The following is a 21,471-nucleotide window of genomic DNA, read 5'->3' as shown; positions in this document are numbered from 1 at the left end:
AAAAAAAAAAACAAATGAATTTAACGGTTTAAAAAAGCAGACAACAGTATTAGCAAGTATTTGTGTATGGGATATTAAAGTCCATGTCGGATACAAATTATTCATCATAGTCAAGTAGATTATAGATAGATTCCTTATCCTAACTTTTACAAAAGCAAAGCTATCCAATTCAGCGACCAAATTGAGCAGGGTGAACACAAAGCCACAAAATTCAAGTGACGGAGCTGAGAAGTGAGAACCCTGAACGTAATAAGTGGGAATAAAAAGAGGAAAAGGGAGAAAATTAGATCATAGAACGTGGAAGAAAGGTATGGGGTCTTTGAGTTTGAATCTGAAGGCATCTGGACCCCAAGGCCCTGGGTTGTTCAGATCAGGGTCAGGGGTACCGCCAAGGAAGGTGATGAGGGTGAAAGCTACGAGCGGAGGAGCTAAGTACAAGGGGACGTACATGAGGGAGAAGCAGCTGGAGGAGATGATAGAGAAGAAGGTGAAGGAAGCCAAGGAGGTGTGTGGTGAGGACGAAACGTCCGACGAGTGCAAGGTGGCATGGGACGAGGTGGAAGAGGTGAGCCAAGCCAAAGCCGATCTCCGCCTCAAGCTTCAGAAACAACAAGATCCCCTCGAGTCCTTCTGTCAAGACAACCCCGAAACTGATGAGTGTCGCATCTATGAACATTGATTATATTCTTCAACTTCTGCATTCACACCTGTCTTAATGTTAATTAATCACTGTACTTGTAGCAGCACCCATATTTGATGTAACACAATAAATGTGTTTGTTTGATAATACTATCTATTCAAGCAAAAGCAATCGCCCCTTTACTATCTATTCTTGTCTACCACCTTCAGCACTATTCGCCTCCTTGATTTCAATTGTAAATCCATATTCCAGGTTCTTAGGAGAATCACTTATGAAATGCACATAATGTATAGGCCTTTTCTTCCAGAAATTCAAGTCTGACCCATCTTCCTTTGGAGAATCACCCTTTCAATGCCAAACCACTGTCCATACCAGCAAATAAAACTAATAGCCGAAAGAGGTAGTCGAGTGGATATAGCATAATTCGTTCGAACACAAGAGCCAAGAGAAAAATAGAAATAAATAAAAAGTAGTAACATTCACCTGTCTATGTCCATAAAATGTATCAATTGCATCCCATTTGAATTGCTGTATAGATGCTTCCAATAAAGAATGATTCATACAATAACTTCTGGTAGTAACATAAACATTATGGGCTTCCCATTCATTTGATTGTCTGACAAATGGAACTTATTTTGGCGCGGTCATGGCATGCATCCTGCCAGCCTCAAATTTGACCCCTGGATGTGTAGTTCTGGCAGCATAGGCCAGGATAGTGGTTGGAGAAGAAGTCCATTTGATGCCAGCCCCAATATGATACAGTCTGATCCTTTCTGGAGATTCCTCAAATGGCAAATTCTACATCACATGAATAGTCTATTCAATAGTCAATACCAGTTGGCACCGCAATCAACCTTCATATTGTTGCTTCTGCTTTTAGTCAGTTAATTGCTAACAAGCCTGAAAGATCTTTCTTGATGTCAACAAGTAGCTCTACATCCTAAATACTTAACACTAGCACAATTCATGATCACTTTTACTTCCTTGTCTTCATTCACCTCAAACTCAAAATCTGCACCAACCTTATTATCAAAAGCTTCACCACCATTGGCAGCAGCACTAGCTACCATCTTGATTATCCATCCATACCTATTGACCAAATAAAATGACTTCTCAATCTCCATATCCCTTTAAGGAGTTCTAAGAAAGCCAGGACCTCATCCACTGCCTTGCTACCAGTAGTTGGTGGCAGCCCTTCTAGTTATTGAACCACTGAGAATCCTTTCATTGGTAAGGCATTAAGGCACACATTATTCCTAATGGCGTCTCTGTTTGTTGTCTAGTTGAGTAGTTGGAATTGGTTCTGACTTCTGATGCAACTGGTCCTCCCTCTTCCATAATTTGCACTCTTAATTTTCTATTCAATTCAATGGGGTTGCCATGATCACCAAATCTTCGGGAATCTATTTTCCCCAAAAGGAACTGAGGCTTAGCACTAAGCTCAGGGGTGTAACGAAGGCAATAAGTGAGTTAGGGCATGATACCTTAAATCAGTATCTCAACCTTTTTGTTGTTGGAGAGATATCTGAAGATTATAGAAGACAGAGAGTAGTTAAAAAATAAGGGATGCTACTTCAGTGGCGAAATCTCTTGTAATGTAAAACAGGAATTTGTAGATATGTGTAATTCAAAACCCTACATGTGATAGAAAGTGATCAAACAAAAAAAAAAAAAAAAAATCAGCAAAAAGGAAGATGTAGAAATGTATATAGTATCTCGAAACATGCTGGATACACCACAAGGGATGGTGCTTTGCAATACCAATTTGAAGAGCAATGTTGCATCAAACAGATTGACATGCATATGCATAAACATCAGTAAAATGGTGTCGAAATCCTTTTACACCGGAAAAATGATTGGGAGAACAAATCGGCGACGACACAACAACCGTAGAATTTTGATCCTACTACAGCAGCAAGCAACCGTAGCAAGAAGGCAATACTGGATTCATAGTAACTGAGTATTAGATTCTACTTACCAAATCATAGAGTCCGAATGTGATGTGTAGTTGAAGAACACGGCGTTCTCAGTCGTCGTTGCCTTCTCCTTCAGTCCTTGGTCTTCTGTTCTTCCTCTGGCTCAGACGGGATGAGATCAAATTTGGGCGGTGGAACTCGAGCCACTCAAATATGGGCTAGGCGGCTAGGGGCAAATTATACCATTGACCACGGTCCGCAATACATTGTGGTCCAGACATCAAATATGCAATGCAATTTCATTTCAACACAATTACAATATCATTTTGATATAGAGCAAATACCAATTTTGGTCCCACGAGTATTAACAAAATGACGGTTTTGGTCCACATGTTTAATTTCTACCAATTTTCATCCCACGACTATTGTTTTAGTACCAATTTTCATCCACGACTATTATTTTAGTACCAAAATTCATCACGTCGGTCACCCCTCCATCCAAGACATGTCGAAATCTAAAAATTTTAAGGTCATTTTTGTCATTTTCAACTTAAGACTCTAATTTGAGCATGAATAAAGGGATGTAAGCCCTAAGATCAATCCCAATTGGCAGTTCTCCTCATCATCCTACTTTAATTTGAAGAGAAAAATTGCGAGTCGCGATAGATCTTTGGGCTTAAATCTTTTTATTCATGCTCAAATTGGGATCTTAATTTTAAAAAGACGAAAATACCCTTAATAATTTCATATTTCGACATGTTTTAAACAAATGTGTGACTGGCGTGATGAATTTTGGCACTAAAACAATAGTCGTGGATGAAAATTGGTACTAAAGTAATAGTCGAGGATGAAAATTGGTAGGAATTAAACATGTGGACTAAAATTGTCATTTTGCTAATACTCGTGGGACCAAAATTGGTATTTGCTCTTTTGATATAACTACAGTTTTGCTGGACAATGTACACTCAAATATGTGAAATTGTTATTTAGTTTCATTTTGTATACACTGCAGTTTCATTCCAATTCAATTGCAGTTTCATGTGATAATATAATAAAAATGATACGTGAAACAATGTCAGTTTAGATATAGTATAATGTCTGTCGTTTTGGACCATGGTTCATAAAGCTTTGTGGACTGCGGTCCACAGTATAATTGCTGGCGGTTAGGCCAGTAGGCCGATTTATTTATTTTTTGGGCTGGACCACCGTCAGCTTTTATTGGCGAGAAAATCAGATTTAGGCCAACCCACTTGGGGTCAATAGTTATGCTGTGGAACCGTGTTCACCATGCGCATGGTGAATAGGGATAGATCCATAATTTCTAAGTTGTAGATCCATAATTTCTATATTGTAGATTCATAACATTTATACTGTAGATTCATAATTTTTATACCGTACTGTAAATCCATAATTTCTATACTGTAGATTCATAATTTCCATACTATAGATTCATAATTTCTACAACATAGAAATTATGAATCTACAACATATAAATTATGGATCTATCTATGCATTCAGTATGCGCATGGTGAACACGTTTCTACAACATAATTTGTGACTTGGGGTGGTGGTTAATTTGTTATACTATGATCCATAGTGTAGTGTGAATCTTAATATAAAAATAATGTGTATGTAATTAGTAAATTATGTGTCTAAACACATAATTTGGAGCCATTATGCTAGTGAATTATTGTGTGGAATATATTTTTAATATACTAAAAAGACATTATTTCGTATATTGAATGTATATTATACAAAATAATACACTTTTAGTACTCAAATAATATACTTTTTCTGAATACAATGTACATTTTTAATATAATAAAGCACATTATTTGTGTACTGAATATACATTATTTGAAAGTATGATTTATATAGCTGTGTAGATCATAATTGTATTATGCAAAGTTTGAAGTTATAATTTTTTCATTAATTTTTTTTACATTCCTACAATTTCAATTCGCTTTAAGAAATAAACACCAATTTCAAATCAATATAACTTTAACCCACTTTTAACATAATAATAATAATAATAAATAAATAAAAAAACAAGTACAAAAGCTGCAAAATTACACCTTTTGTACTTGTTTGTAAGCTAGCAAAAAAATGTAAAAAGTAAAAAGGAAATTGCTATGTGGACTTGCAAACCCAATACTTTGAGGAGGTGGTTCAAGTTATCCAATATAATAAATAGAATGTGGTATTTTTAAGTTTTTTTTTTTTTTTTCCAAAACAAAAGTTTTATTAAACAACGGGAAAAAGAGTCTTACAATTGACGATCTAAAAGTGACCAGAAAACATACTGAGCCCATTTGGACCTATAATGCGCAAAAAGAAATTAAAAAAGGAATGGACCAAAGCCTTGATAGGCCAGGCCTAAAGAAGGAAGGAATAAAATAATGGACCCGAGCCCAACTAATAGGCCAGATCAAAAGAATAATAAATGGAGAGAAGAAATAAATAAAAGAGGATGCTGAAATGGAGGCGCAGAATCCCCTATCAACATCAATTTTCGCACAATCCAGCAGCATAACGACGGTTTCTATGATAGCAGTCTGTACGTGCGTGCTACCATGTACAATTGCGCCACCATACCGCACCACCACAAAGTTGCAATGTTGTGACTCTGCACCAGCATTCATAAGTTTACATTTTCATGTTTGGTTCATATTATCTTACTTTTCCAAGGAAATGTAACATTCCCAAAGGAATGCAACATACCCTTCACATATGATTTATATTTAGTAGTTACTAATTTATTTTAAAACGATTATTTAAAAGTACCATTTCAAAATAATTTATTATTTTAAACTTTCACTTTATTTGTAACTTACAATAAGTTATAAGTTATTACACTCTACCAAATATAGTCAAAGCTATGAACATTTGTGTGAAAAAAAAAAAAAAAAAAAAAACTAAAAAACAGAGGGGATTACCTTTTAACCAATTAGTTATCACTTATCAGTTGGTGTAATTATTGTTTAAAAAACAATAACAAATGGAGTATCACCGCCAACATCATGGTACACCAACTGGACTGTACGATTGTTGATTTGTTGACCCAACAAGTCCTACTACCACTATCCATCCAACCAAAGAAAAGCAAGGAAAGGACGGGTAATAAATGCGGCGGCGAAGGGAGGAAAGAGGTAATAGGAGGAGGAGGCGTACGGAAGTAAGTGGACCTGTGGATTAGTCGGCATGTGAATGGCCTGCCCGGCTGTGCCAGTGGACAAGGAAAGCGACACCTCCTATCCAAATCCCTCCTTTCACTTTTTTAATATCGTACAACACACTGTATTGCCCACTAAACACAGTACCTTCCAACTCACAGTTAATTTCTTGATTTTTCTACCAAAAAATGTAGATAATTATTTACACCCAAGATAAAAATATGGGCAGGTGTCGGATTCTTCGTAGGTACGCGGGCGGTTGGCACAACTCTTTAACCCAAGTGCTTATTCAATTTCTTATTACCCCGTACAATTTTTGCCAGCCAACCCCCATTCATGAACTGGAGGTAGTGAGAGGAGTAGGAAAGAACAAAAAAAAAAAAAAATCAAAGGGCAAAAAGAAACAGTTTGTGGGAGGACTAGAGACATTTTAAGAAAAAACATAAATAAATAAGAATAAAAAGAAAGTGAATTATAGTTGCAGAACATGGAGGGAAGGTGAAAGAAAGGGGAGAGTTTGTGTTCCAGATCTCTCCATGTTGCTGTGAGTTTGTGTGGCTTGCCAAGCTGTTTCTGCTCTGGATTTGAAGAAGAAAAGATTTAAGCATAACAGGATAAATATAATGGCATCCGCATCCAGGAACCCATAAAGGTGTGTGCTTTATTGATTTAGTGCTTTCGTTTGAATTTTTTATGGATGCTATAACTTTCCCTTGTAAAAATCCCATTCTTGTGTCCTCTTAGAACTCATAAAGTCTGTATCTTTGTTCTTTATCGGCTGCATATTGCAATATTGATACTACTCTTTGCATCTTGGATGCCTGCTTGTTTATGCCTTCATCATTATTATGTTTTGGTAATGAAGTTTGAGCTTTCTACAGGCGGTATTGATGTTTTCTTGTTATCTTTTTTCCTATTTAATTCTGTATCCTAGGATTTTTGGGTATATCTTGCCAAGTTAAAATTTTAACATGGAAGAATTGAGTGCCGGAGTGGTTTCTCCAATGCTAATTCACCATCAACAACTTGGCGGTTGTTTGCCGCATTCCATGGCCAAGAAGCGTAGTTTGTCATTTCAGTCTATAAACATGGCACAACAACGGAACCCTTTGGACACCTGGAATCCCAAGGCTTGGGAATGGGATAGCACCAGGTTTCTTGCCAAACGAAAAGAGTATGATGGATTCCAGCCTGGTGCCCGGGCAGAATTACAGTTGAGAAGAGATGGAGCTGTGCCAGTGCAGCCAAAGAGAAGGGAGGAACAGATGGATGATCCAAAGAAGACAATACATGTGGTTGAAGATGATGAGACTCTTAGGTTGAATCTTGGAGGCACTGGAGGTTGCAAATTGAATTCTGCAGAGGAGCTGACGGTACAGCCTAACAAAAGAGTCCGATCTGGATCTCCTAATGGTGGTAACTATCCGATGTGCCAAGTTGATAATTGTAGAGAAAATTTGACCAATGCCAAGGACTATCACCGGCGGCATAAGGTTTGTGAGATTCACAGTAAAGTTAGTAAAGCTTTGGTGCGGGATCAGATGCAACGGTTTTGCCAGCAGTGTAGCAGGTTCGTAATGTGTGAATGGACTTCTTATTTCATGTTTAGCTCACTAAATGGACATCCTCTTTTGGAGGTTGTATTGATTAAGCAAGGTCACAGCTCCTAAACTGTGTTATTCTGCTTAGAATTGCAGATATAATCCAGTTATTTTCTTCCCAGGTTTCACCTGCTTTTGGAGTTTGATGAGGGTAAGAGGAGTTGTAGGCGCAGACTCGCTGGGCATAACAAGAGGAGGAGAAAAACTCAGCCTGAGGACACAACACCAAGGCCGTTGCTTCCAGGAAATAATGACAATTCTGGGAATCGTAACTTAGACATTGTCAATTTGCTAGCAGTTCTAGCTTCTGAACAAGGTAAAAGCTATACTTTAGTTTTGGCATTCACATACTAACATAACTCTTAACAATCTTATTTGACAAAGAGTGACTTACTGAAATGTATGTGCATGTAATTCTAGGCAATAATGACCCAGGGAGCGCTAATATCCCATTGGTACCTGATAAAGACCAAATAATGGAGATTCTTAGTAAAATTAAGTCATTACCCTTGCCAGCTAACTTAGTGGACAAGTTGCCTGCTTCTGGAAGCTCAAGTCAGACCAGTGCCAACCAATTGTCCCCGGGATTTAAAGCAAATGAGAGCATCTCTTCTCCATCAACTTTGGACCTGCTTTCTCCACTTTCAGCAACTCCAGCAGCAGGTTCTTCTGATGCGGTGGACATTCAATCGCAAAGAAGCAGTCAGGGGAGTGACACTGAGAGAAGTACATTGACCTGTGTTGAGAAGGTGAAATGGCTCAATTTGCAAGAAAGACCACCTCTAGAGCTTTTGTCAGTTCAAGGGGATAGAACAAGTGCCAGTTTCCAATCTACTGATGATCTAGATTTTCAAGTTCACGAGACTCGTTCTCATCTACCGTTACAGCTTTTTAGTTCTCAAACTGAAGATGATAGCCCACCAAGACTTGCAGGTTGTGGCAAATATTTCTCTTCTGAGAGCAGTAATCCTTCAGCAGAGAGGTCGCCTTCATCTTCACCACATGTTGAGCATAAACTATTCCCCATGCAGATATCAAATGAAACAGTGAAGCCTCACTGTACTTTTGCTAGTAGGGAGGAGACTCAGGAGAATAAGAATCTTAATGCTACTAAAAAAAGTGGTTGCATTACATCTTTAAAGCTTTTTGGAGGTTCAATAGCTGGAGCAGACATTGGCTCTATTCAAAACCCTGCTTATAGAACAGGATATACATCTTCCTATGGGTCTGATCATTCACCTTCTAGTACGAACTCTGATGCACGGGTATCTACACTCCTTTTTATTCCTCCTTTGTGCTTAAATAGCTCTTGTTATTTTTATTTTTATTTTTTCAAAAAACTTAAAGATTCGACTGAATTTGACTTTGATTTCTTTACAGGATCGAACTGGACGCATAATATTCAAACTATTTGATAAAGATCCCAGCCACTTGCCTGGGACACTGCGAACCCAGGTGAGAAATTTGGTTAATTTTTGCTTATTGATGATCTTTCTCTGTTACTGCCGATGATGTAATGATTTTTCTTACACATTTCTTCCAGATTTACAATTGGCTTTCCAAAATTCCTTCAGAAATGGAGAGTTATATAAGGCCTGGTTGCATTGTTCTGTCACTTTATTTATCAATGCCACCTTCTGTCTGGGAGCAAGTGAGTCAAGTATTGTAAAATATTTTGCTACTATTTCTATGTGGATTATTTGTTTGACTGACCATTTGCGAGGGACATGTTTTATTTGTAGCTAGAAGAAAATCTTTTTCAGTATGCGAATGCTTTGGTTAAAGAAGTTGATCCTCAGTTTTGGGCTAGTGGAAGATTTTTAATTCGAACAGACAAGCAACTGGCTTTACACAAAGATGGTTAGCGTTTGTGTGTTAATTTTGTTAAGATAACTGAATACAATGATTCACACTGTTACTCCCCTGCTGTTGTATGGTTAGCTTTACACAAAGATGGTTAGCGTTTCTGTGTTAATTAGGTGTGCCACTCTTTGGACTCCATACATTAGCTTTCCTGTTATATGATTATTTATCTTATCTTTTATATGCTATAAACTGGACAGGGAATATCCGTGTATGCAAATTATGGAGAGAGAGAAAGTCCCCAGAATTGATATATGTCTCCCCCTTGGCAGTTATCAGTGGACAGGAGATATATCTCACACTTAAAGGGAGAAATCTGAACTTTCCTGGCACCAAGTATGTAAACTATTTTAAGTCTTTTGTGTGCCATAATCTCTCTCTTTTTTCCCATCTATCTTTGTTGGAAGGTTTACTTGGTTTATCATTTCAGGATTAATTGCACACATGCAGGTGGTTACACAATAAGGTCGGTTCCTTCATCAGCATGCCAAGAAAATGCCTGTGAGGAGATAATCCTAGGCAACTTTGTAATCGATGATACAGATCCTAGTTTACTTGGTCGTGGTTTTATTGAGGTAGTTTTGTCGTAAACTAAGATGAAGTTTTCTGGAACCTAGGTTTGAACTTTGAGTACATTTAATTTGTTTCTTTTCTTCCTGATTCTGCAGGTTGAAAATGGGTTTGGAGGAAGTACTTTTCCTGTTATTATAGCTGACAATGCTGTGTGTGAAGAATTGAGGTGCCTTGAATCTGAAATAATTGAAATTGTGAAAGTTCCCAAAGCAGTTGATTTTTGGATGCCCAGGTCAAGGGAAGAAGTAGTCCATTTTCTAAATGAGCTTGGATGGGTGTTTCAAAGAAAGGGCAATTCCTCCATGTTTGAGGGTCCAGATTTTATGATTAGCCGCTTCAAATTTCTATTCATATTCTCAGTTGAACATGATTTCTGTGCAGTGGTTAAAACACTTTTAGAGATTCTGTTGGAGATTACCTTGGTTAGAGAAGCAAGTAGGGAATCATTGGAGATGCTCTTTGAACTTCAGCTTTTGAGCAGGGCTGTTAAAAGGAAGTGTAGGAAGATGGTTGACTTGCTTGTTCACTACTCTATATGTGCTTCTGGTGGAAGCCCTATCAACTATATCTTCACACCCAATCTTACTGGGCCAGGTGGCATTACACCTCTGCATTTAGCAGCTTGTACATCGAATTCAGATGACATTGTTGATGCTCTGACTAGTGACCCACAGGAGGTAAATTTTTCGTTAAATCCATTTTGGATCGATATCATATATCCCGGCCCTAGTGAAACATATTCATGTTTTGATGTTTTTAGATTGGGTTGCACTGCTGGAAATCTGTACTGGATGAAAATGGAGTGTCTCCTTGTGCATATGCTTCAATGAGGAATAACGACTCTTACAACAAGCTTGTGTCTCAGAAGCTTTCTGTGAGAGAAAAGGGCAAAGAAATATGTTTAGTGATTGGAAATGAAGTGGAAGAAGAGCAGGAGCATAAACCTCCTACTGCTGCTGCTGCTTGCCAAGTTAACAAGGAACCCAAATCTTGCTCGAAATGTGCTTCTGCAGCGATAATGAGATATAACAGCAGGCCGAGGAGTCCACGAGGATTGATGTATCGTCCCTACATCCATTCATTGCTTGCTATTGCTGCAGTTTGTGCATGTGTGTGTATCTTCTTCCGGGGATCCCCAGATATTGGCTCAGTTGCTCCCTTAAAGTGGGAGAATTTGGATTTTGGTGCAATTTAATTAGGATGAAGTAAATAGTGTACCAGTAATTCCATCTAGGCTAAGCTAGCTAGGCTTTTTATTTTATAATCAAGACAGACAATAATATATATCTATATATATGCATGCATGCTAGCTGCACTATACAAGCTAAGACATTAAATCTGTTACATCATATCCAGTAATTCTTCACTCCAACAATATTCTATAATGTAAATACTCTTCAACACTTGCTATCTACCTAGCTATTCTGGGAGCTGAATTCCCTATTTCAATCTGAAATACATATATACACAAACAAGCTTCATAAAGAATCCACACTTTTTTTTTTTTTAAATAAAAATTTAACTTATCCATTTTACTTTTTACGTACACCTTATATTTATTTATTATTTTTAATGAAAAGTTGTATGTTGGATGGTGGTGTAGGGTAAATATATATAATATAATTAAGGCGTTACGTGGCTCTGATCCTAGCACTGCCCCTACCTCCAGAAATATTCTGAACAATGGCTTCTCCAACCCCCTCGCCGATTCCATCTATAAGCCCTCCGATGAACTCGAAAACCACCTGACCCGCAATCTTAACGGCAGTCCCAAGCACGCTTGGCTTCTCTGGGGGATTGATTCCGTTTTCTTGAAGACCATTCATCATTTCCTTGGCACAAACTGCATGTAAATGATAATCGCAGGCTGTGCAGCCATACACCCGTCCCGCTCTCTTCTTCCCGCACTTACCGCATGACACTGCCGCCGCGTGTCCGTGTTGATCACCGGCAGCAGGACTCCCCTGCAGACCTGATGATGGCGGTAAGAGCTTTAAGCGGTGGGCATGCGGCGGATACTTTATCTCCGTGGAAAGCATAGCGCAGCAAGGATGCATCTGAAAACTACAAGCTCTGCATCTGAACGTGAACCCTTTGGTGGATTTCCCGCATACATCACACTTTGCCCGTGTAATTCCAGATTTCACTATAGATATATATAATCATCATCATCATCATATCCCTCCCATCCACATGTTATATATATAAAAAAAAAAAAAAAAAAAAAAGTACTAGCTACTATACGTACCTTGTTTGGGTTTATCATGGAAAAGGAGCTGGTGCTGTCCATGCAAGGGATGAGTGTTTAGAGAGGGAGGAGAGAGGGCACAGAAGTCATGCAGCTGAAAATTACATTGTTGGCAAGCATACCTCTTCCCTGCGCCGTACTCCTTGCACCCTGAGCAGGTAAACAGTTCTGGGAGCGTCATCTCTACCAGGGGATGCTTTGCGTGAGAGCTGTGAACCATCTCCTCTCCGCCATTGTTTGGCTGGGGCGAGGTTGGGAACTCTACTGACCTGCGTGGTAGTAGTCGTCTAGAAGCTGCTGCTGATGATGAACTACGATGCAGCTGCTTGCAATTGCCGCCCCCACCAGCAATAATATTATAATTATTGTTGCTGCAGCTTATTGGCAACAAACCAGAAGTAGCGGCGTAGGCTGCCGAGAATTCCCTGAAAGATGAAGCTTTATTATTACTACTGAATCTTTTCATGGCTATAGATGCTTCCGACATCTATCTCATCTACTACTATATATATTGTATGTGGATAAAATTATATATATATAGCTTAATCAGGCCTCTTAATTGAGTACTGAGTGGACGATACAATTAATACACCAATTAAGCAAGAGGATCTATCGGATATATTATTTATGCTGCTCTGATATGATCGATCTGCCAAAACATATATATAGAAAGATAATTCACTTTTTTTTGGGTCCTAGCTGGCCCGATGATTTTTCAATAGAATATTATTTCATTTAACTTAATTAACAAGTATATAATATATATACTTATCACAAATCAAAGGCATAATTAATAATATTCTGTATACAAGTTTAGCACGTACACGTATAGTAGTGAGTTAGGTAATGTAATCAGTATTATTAAAAGCGCAAGAGTACGTACGTAAAGAAAAGTTTACTACTGGATGCATGGTATATTAATTTAATTACTTCCAACGCAATTCAAGATAATTAACTAAATAAATGGTGGAGAATCTTGACGAATTAATTAATGCAATGATTTGATGGAGCGCAGACTTGTTTCCCTGTGACCCCATATGTTTTATGTGTGTTAAATTTAAACTCTGGTAGATATTCCTTTTTTCTTAATTTTTCAAATAACGCGTATACATACAGATTGGATTCTCGATCTCTTGCGGCAGGCCAGCCACCTAAATAAATAATCTACCTGGCCTGTATAGATAGATGCAAAATTATATGCGAATCGGAGTATTTAATTGCATTCCATGCATATTAATTGGCATGCAGTCCTCCACGGCGCATATATATGAGCTAGAAATAATAAGGACCATGCATACACTTTCTGCCCAGGAAAAAAAAAAAAAAAGGATAGATGTAATAATATAATATAATGTTAAGATTATACGCATTTATATATTGTGTGATTGGGCATCTGTTTTTTTTTTCCCAACTTACAAACATAGCCATGAAATTATTTTCTCTTCAGAAACTCTTTCTCTAAAATCGTTACTTATGCTCTTCCTCCCTTAAAATTTATTGTGTTATTCCTTGTTCAGAACCACTTTGTATATGTCTTCCACAACAGACTAAGTAGAGTTACCCATCCATGCATCCTCACCATCCACGATCTCAAAGGTGATAAACAGCTCTCGGTTGCAACAAATGTGCCTTGTTGCACTGGTGTTGATGAACAACTTGCATGCACTTGTTCGAGTCCATGAGGTTCACCTCATGCACCATGCTAGCCGATGGGATGATCTCGACATCCTTTTGATTGCTTGACTCAACCACATTGGCATGAGAATTCTTATTATTCTTCTTTAGAGCATTGCGATCAAATGATTTGTGGCCCGTCTTGCTACAATTGAAGTATTTTCCATGAAACTTGTTATTGGAAACATTTACTTTACGACAAAGTGTTTGTTTGTCATTCTTGTTATTCTTAGAGCTTTTACCGTGCTCTATAATGTTGGCCTTAACACCACCGGTGACACAGGAACTTTCCCATCATTATTCAAATTGTCCTCCTCAATTAGGAGCCAAATGATCAATTGCTACAGGTTCATGTCATTTCACTTGTGCTTAAGGTAATTTTTGAAATTCTTCAAATATGGAGGCATCAAGTGTATTATAGATGCCACTTGGAAGACTTCACTCATCACCATGCCTTCGTCACGGATCTCATCGAAGATTAGTTGAACTTCTTTGACTTAACTTAGTACGGTCATGGAATCCACCATTTTAAAATAAAAAATTTGATCGACAAAAAATTTCTTTACACCAGCATCCTTGCTTTTATACTCGTGGTTGCAGGAATTCATAGCGCTTTGGTTGTGACATATTTGTTGTATATATCGTAAGCAAAAAAATGATTCCGAAAATCCAAAAGCAAAAAAAAATGATTCCGAAAATCCAAAAGCAAAAAAAAAAAATGAAAGGTTCGAGTTAACAAATTCGAGTCTAATTTAATATGAAATAAAGAACGGAGTAACTAGAAAGATTGTTGTTATAATCACCCTTATTCTAGAGGGATCATCTAGAAAGCTATTTCGTTTTGTCTGTATTCAGACCAAAAGCTGACGTAGATGTTATGGGTAGAATTTTTTGAGAATTTTGTTCAGATCATAGATCTCGTAATTTACTCATTTCCATAAAGGAGCCGAATGAAACCAAAGTTTCATGCTCGGTTTTGAATTAGAGATGCTCAAAATACTGAATCGACGTCGACTATAACCCCTAGCCTTCCAAGCTAACGATGCGGGTTCGATTCCCGCTACCCGCTATCTTTTATATCTATTCTATTTTATATATAGTTATAGTTTCTATTTCTATTAACTATTTAGATTTAACTATTTATATTCACATTAACTGAAACTGATAATAAATAAATAAGAAAATGCCAAAGATACAATTGGTGAGACACTCACACTTTCTTTAAAACCTTATCTGCTACCTTCTAATGTGCTATGAGTGTTGTAGACTAGGGTTTTCAGGATAAAACATATTTGCGATTTAAAAGTTGAACATCAAATGATTAAATCTGGCAAACAATAACAGGGAAGAACACAAGAAATTTTAAAGAAGGTGGAACATAAGATATAGAGAAAGAGTTTTTGGAGAGAACATTTTCTAGCTATGTTCATAAGTTGTTAAAAAGGAGTGTCTCCTTCCAGTAGAGTATCTACTATCTACTTATCCACTTGGGACGAGAACTTGGGTGTCAATTTTCCTTTATATATGCTAAACAACCCTTAACGCTATTGATTCGACCCGACCTTAGCATCTAAGGAATAACAATTCTTAACCACTTTTACTCATTTAGTAAGCTAATCAATTGACCTATTCATTTATTGGGTCTTAACACAATCACAGAAAAAAGTCCGCCACATTTAACTCTTTACTTTTTAGGCCCTCTTTGTAAAATGATCCTCCCACCTATTCAGCTATTCCAACCCCCAATAGCATTACATGAAATAGTAAAGAAAAGCAGATGAAATGAAAATGTCATTGTTTTTACATACATTATTTTAAAAATTCCAACAATTAAGTCTGCTTATATATTCTCTTTAATCAATTATTTTCCTCCGATCCGCCTAGCTAGTCATCCAACAGCATGACAAGAATCAAATCGCTTTGGAGGGTTCTTATTCTGATATACTTTAAGTAAAGGTGAAGAAAATGCTGCGGACTTTTCTCTACGAATTAAAGCAGTTCCCCAAATTATAATAATCATCCAATGACAAGACATATATATAGACTAGCAAGCCTTATTTTCTACGATATGAGTTGTAAAGGAATTTGCATACGGCAATGGAAAATATTATATGAAAATCTTTGAAAGATTTTTTTTTTTTTTTTTTAAGAGAGGATGCATGAAAGCAAAACATATAGCTACAATTTTACGTTATATGAAGTAATAATTTTTTTAATGTATTTCTTAAAGCATGAATAATTCTCCGTGTATATATATATATATATATATATATATATATATATATATATATATATATATATATATATATATGTATATATATATATGTCTGTGTATAGAGGCGGCAGTGGATGTCTTTATCTTTATATTTATATGTATAATTAAATTTCAATCACTTGGACTTGTGTGTCATTAATGTCCAATGAAAAGTTGTGCTTTATAGTACAAGTGATTCCCTTTCATTATTAGTCCGCACCCATTAATTGTTGATGCAAATATCAAATGGCGACCTGACATAGCGACAGATATATGTATGTATATGGTATCTTAGCTGAGATTAAATTCAAAGGAAATTGCGTGCACACACATCTTTCTTTAATTTGGGTGATATATACTCTTCTCCAGTCATACTAAAGCTACCGTCTTTACCCTCCATTTATCCCTACATGTCTTGAATAAGACTTCAATTCACATGTTGCGTTGCATTTGATGTATACATATACTGATATACACGAAGTTGATTATTGTTGAAAAGAATCTCTAGGATGGTATTGTAAGTGGCTATTTTGTGGTACAAATATATGCGGGATCTTTGGGTCAGAAGTGGATTCGGATTTTTCGTAGTAAGACGGAGAGATCAATATATTGTACGCTCAAAACGGATATATTAGGTGAATGAGAAATTGATTCTCAAAAATGACTTATTTGGGTTAGAAAATGGATGTGAAAATGTTTATAAGTAGACTTTATCCCAGATTTGCACCACTATATATATAACAGCCTTTTAAAAAAATATGTTAAATTGTATAATATAGAGATTCTCTCACACACGTAGTCCTATATAAACATCTCTCTCAAAACCCTGGTCATATTCCTAGAACCAAAGGAGCTGAGGTAATTTTTGTGCTTGTTAATTTTTCCACAAATATTATTTTCGTGGTAATATTTCATAACAATTAATTCACATAGTTGTTATCATGTCCAAACTCCTTTCCTTTCTTATCTTGAAGATAGATAATTAGATATAGATGGTTAACAATTAATTTTAATTGTTCAGTTAAAACGTACGTGACTATTAATTGCGGAGTATATTTGAAGTATCTATTATGTGCTGCACTGTTGCATTCTTTTGTTAATGATTAAAATGTCACGTTTAATATATATGCATATTAAGATTAAAATCAACTTAGCTATCAATGATATGCGGACATACCAATTGGCCAGTTAAAATATATTTCATACATTAAAATAGCTGCCTAAATTCATATACACTATCCATGTATTGCTTAATTATATGATTTTTTTTTTTTTTTTTTGGGGGTGCTTCCAACGACTCTTTCACAAGAATATGAATAATTATAAAAACAAGCAAGTTATGGTTAAATAATATGTCAATTAGGGTTTCACATTATATTTATTGAATTTTTATCACTATCACACAAATTAAATAAAATGTACATGCATTATATTTCAGCTTTTTAATTTGTAATATTTTACATCGATGTTTAGATATTATATACTTTGATAAAGTAATAAATAAATGAATTTATATCTATTTTTAAAAAAAAAAAAGTGTTGTGGAAAGTTAAATAAAAATGATAATTAAATGTATATACGCTCGGTTCATGCAATTAATTACGTGAAGTCTTTCGTTTTTTGTTAGATTACGAGATGTCCTAAACACACTCTAACTGCATGAGACACCTTTAACTCTGTAAGCATGTATCATACTCAAATTAATTTCCATTCACATCGAGTCGATCCAATTAAGGGACAAAGTGCTGACTCCTGACACTACTGGAAATTATGGAATTTCCGACCACATGAAAGTAATCTTAAATCAAGTCGAAAGCCTTGTTCCGACCACTTTTGGTATTCGGAAAAATTTTTATTGCTATTTCTGACTTGATTTAATATTACTTTCAAGTGGTCGAAAATTCCATAATTTCCAAGAGTGTGAACTACTTCATTAGTAACCAATAATTTGCACATTAAATTAATCAACTATTTGATGAACTATTAATATAGTACTCCGTAATAGACTAGTGGCAGCCATAGTAGCATTTTAGGCCCCAAATTTTGTGTCAAAGAAAGAAACACATGTCCATTACTGTCAGCCCAAAATGATGCAGAACTTATTGATCGTTTTTATCCGCTAATCTTATCAGTCAATAATTTGATATGTTTTTAGATTGAGTTAATTCCAGCAATGGTCCTCTGACTATTATAATTTTCCAAAATAGGTCCTTGATTTTTAATTTAGACGAAAAAGACACTTGACTTTCTACTTTGTTCCACCAAAGGTCCTTCTGTTAACAAACCGTTTCTTGGCCGTCACTGTATGGGCAAATGTGTCTTTTAATTATATTACTTTCTTCTTCCTCTTAGCCAAACAACCTTGGCTGATTTAACGCACAGCAGCAGTGCGAAAAAACTCCAGTATGAAGAAAGCAATTGTTCCTCATTTTCCTCTTAGTTTTTCAGGGATCATTTGAAATTGCTCAATATTAAATTCCTCACCAGAATCATGGCGCTGAACAAAAACAATATGTAATACTCTTTAATTAAAACTTCTTTAAAATGGGTAATTATTTAGAATTGACTTCTACAGTTCTACTCATTGCCATAAGATAAGATGTACCCACCCCCACCATCTTCTCTCTAAACTCAACCAATTTTACAAAGTGCAGCCATGGATCCCAAGCTAGTCCAAGCCTACAGCACCATAAGTTTCGCATGCAACCCAGACGGTTCCATCACACGTCAACGGGAAATCACCGCAGACCCAACCACCGGCGTTGATCCTTCCTTAGTTCTAACCAAAGATATCTCTATAAACCAATCCAAGAACACTTGGGCTCGAGTTATCCTACCCCGCCAGACGCTTAATTCTCCACGCCAATCCAAACTGCCCCTCATACTCTTCTTCCACGGCGGAGGATTTGTCGTGGCCAGCGTGGACGAGCCGAGCTTCCAAGATTTTTACCGTGCCATGGCCACCGAAATATCCGCGGCGGTGGTCTCCGTCTCGTACCGTCGCGCGTTGGAGCACCAGCTGCCGACGGCGTCGCACTGGATCAAAAACACCGGCTATCTCTCTGTTCACCACACCATCGCTTAAGCTCGTAGGGTTAAACAAAATAGATGATACAATTGGGGATTTTACCAATTTCAATTCATTTCAGACTGAAAACGTAGAAGACAAAGCAATTTACCCTTATACCCTTCACTTAAGAGATGCAATATAATGAAAAGACACATTTGCCCTCTAAACTGACGGCCAAGAAACGGATTGTTAACGGAAGGACCTTTGGTGGAACAAATTAGAAAGTCAAGTGTCTTTTTCGTCCAAATTAAAAGTCGAGGACCAATTTTGGAAAATTGCAATAGTCGGAGGACCATTGCTGGAATTAACTCTTTTTAGATTAGTAAAAGTGTTTTTTTTTTTTAGATTAGTAAAAGTGTTTAAATAGCATCGTAAGCCGATCACATAGTAAAAGTGTTTAAAAGAAATGTGTAGGTTACCGTTAACTTAACGCTTTGTGTGCCTTTTGTGTATATTTTTTTCACATGTGATAGTGAGTTAACATAATGCATTGGACCATTTTAAACAAATATTTAAGAAAAAAATTAAAATTAAATACTTTTTGTTTTTCAAAAAGTATATTGTCAATTTTATTTTAATTTGCTAAATTAAAAATATAAATTACAAAAGATATTGGCCCTGTTTGGTAAAATGGCTGTTAGCTTATAGCTGTTTGCTGTTAGCTGATTGTGTTAATTAGAGGGTATAAATAGTTGATAACATTAGCTGATTGTAGAAAAGTGTTTGGTAAATTAGCTGTTAGCTGATAGCTGTTTAGTATAATTTCTTTTCTCAAAAAGCTAATTGAAAAAGTTGTTTGGAGTAGCTTTTTTGAATTTTAACCTTTTGGAGTTGCAAAAAGCTAATTAACCAAACATTTATATTGATATTTTAACTAAATCAAACAATTAATAGTGGTCAAATAAGTCAAAATTGACCTGTAGGCCGCCATTAACTTCATAAAATTTTAAATTATTTTAGACTTAAGTAACGAATAAGAGTAAGGTATAACATTTTAGAAATGAAATATGCTACTCTGGACGAATAACCAAAATACCAAACGATACACTTGTATAAATTAGATTAGAAATTCGATGGTAATAAATGGCCGGTATAATTGTTACTCTGCCTCATTTTGAAATTGGCTATTATTACGACAATTCAATCAATTGGACTAGTTTGGTCAAAAATATATTTGGTTGGTTAATTAAGTTGATTGCATGATTGGCCCAATTGGAGTGGATCGTTATATTATGCACCGCGGTGCATAATCGATTATGCACCGCGCGTCAGACACTACAGTGTGTTTAAACCGACACTGTCAAAACGACATCGTTTTATTTAAGTAAAGAAACGGCTCGCCGTAAGAGTTAACGGAGTCCGCTTGTTTGGTGTATTAAACACCAACTGACACTACAGTATATCTAAACCGACACTGCAGTTATATCAAAATGATACTGTAGTTATAGTGAAATGAAACTGCAGTGTATATAAAATGAAACTGAATAACATTTCACATATTTGAGTGTATATTGTACAATAAAGCTGTAATTATATCAAAATGATTATGTAGTTGTGTTTTAATGAAACTATAGTTGATACTGCTAATTCCACGTAAGCAATATAAAATAAACCCGAGACCAATTAAAGCAAGTAAAAGACTTTATTGATCACGGTAAAGGCCCTAAGTACAATCTACTTGGTTGCTCTGAGTGCCGACTGACTGCGGTCGGGATTCTCTAGTAACAACCTATCGATCGTCCAAAAGTCCTCTACCCTGTAGCTACTGTGGGCATTTATAGCCGCTGCGCCGGAGACAAGAATCCAGCCGTTCGGCATGTTCTCCACGTAGCCACCACGTGTCATCCTCCCGGGTACCCTGCCTGTCGTCTTAAAGAGCCGCCACGTGTCCTTTGTCAGCTCTCCCGCTAAAGGGCTAACGCTCGAGCAATTCCCGGTCGCTTCCCGACCGGGTTCTTCATAAAAAGCCCGACCTGCTACCTGCAAAGACAAAAAGACAAAGACAAAGGCAAGTCGGTCGTGGTGAAGCTTAGGTCGGTCGGGATATTCCCTACCAAAAGCCCCCCAGCCCGGGCCTTTTTGACCGTCCGGGAAAAAATGGGACGGGATGGAGAAGCTCAAACGTCGGCCAACAAACCGACCGACCAACTGTCATTCCTTTCCTCGCCACGTGTCGGCCACTGCTGGCCTCGACGACTGCAACGGTCGCCTCGGAATCAGTGCGGGTCGTGTCACGCAAGTGGATTGGTTTCCCGCCTAAATGCTCTCCTATAAATAGGCCCTTGAGGCCTTCAAATGAACTTTCCTCAATCTTCTGATCCAATCGGCACCCTCTGAGATCAACCGAGCAACTTCTCAACCAACTTCGACCAAGCTTCTCCAATCGGTAATCTCTCTACTCTTTAGCTTTTACTTAGCTTTTTAACTTTGCGTAGGAGTAGGGTAGAACTAACTTCGAA

The 21,471-nt window shown here is 36.9% G+C and overlaps 3 protein-coding genes across 4 annotated transcripts; 2 read left to right on the top strand and 1 right to left on the bottom strand.

Moving 5' to 3' along the window:
• The first annotated feature begins 67 nt into the window (after window positions 1–67).
• On the top strand, window positions 68–854 carry LOC109167459 (calvin cycle protein CP12-3, chloroplastic). The gene has a single exon (XM_019316470.1). The coding sequence runs from the start codon at window positions 311–313 to the stop codon at window positions 677–679; it is 369 nt and encodes a 122-aa protein (XP_019172015.1). The 5' UTR covers window positions 68–310; the 3' UTR covers window positions 680–854.
• Window positions 855–5,956: 5,102 nt separating this feature from the next.
• On the top strand, window positions 5,957–11,063 carry LOC109167437 (squamosa promoter-binding-like protein 14). Of its 2 annotated transcripts, XM_019316460.1 has the most exons (12): window positions 5,957–6,381; window positions 6,664–6,905; window positions 6,954–7,299; window positions 7,453–7,646; window positions 7,751–8,595; window positions 8,711–8,785; window positions 8,874–8,981; window positions 9,073–9,190; window positions 9,394–9,529; window positions 9,624–9,768; window positions 9,862–10,443; window positions 10,527–11,063. In XM_019316460.1, exons 2-12 carry the CDS (start codon window positions 6,701–6,703, stop codon window positions 10,959–10,961), a joined length of 3,189 nt encoding a protein of 1,062 aa, XP_019172005.1. In that variant the 5' UTR covers window positions 5,957–6,381; window positions 6,664–6,700; the 3' UTR covers window positions 10,962–11,063. The 2 variants fall into 2 exon arrangements, with proteins under 2 accessions (XP_019172005.1, XP_019171998.1); XM_019316453.1 differs by having other exon boundaries at window positions 6,664–7,299.
• Window positions 11,039–12,602, bottom strand: LOC109167449. The gene is made up of 2 exons (XM_019316466.1): window positions 12,015–12,602; window positions 11,039–11,912 (listed from the first exon to the last, which is right to left on the bottom strand). Exons 1-2 carry the CDS (start codon window positions 12,499–12,501, stop codon window positions 11,398–11,400), a joined length of 1,002 nt encoding a protein of 333 aa, XP_019172011.1. The 5' UTR covers window positions 12,502–12,602; the 3' UTR covers window positions 11,039–11,397.
• Window positions 12,603–21,471: the final 8,869 nt, after the last annotated feature.

The sequence above is a fragment of the Ipomoea nil genome, unplaced genomic scaffold, assembly GCF_001879475.1.
Source record: "Ipomoea nil cultivar Tokyo-kokei standard unplaced genomic scaffold, Asagao_1.1 scaffold0317, whole genome shotgun sequence".
Taxonomy (NCBI): Eukaryota; Viridiplantae; Streptophyta; class Magnoliopsida; order Solanales; family Convolvulaceae; genus Ipomoea; species Ipomoea nil.
The sequence above is the reverse complement of the archived record's forward strand: the minus strand, read 5'-3'. Positions and strand labels throughout refer to the sequence as shown.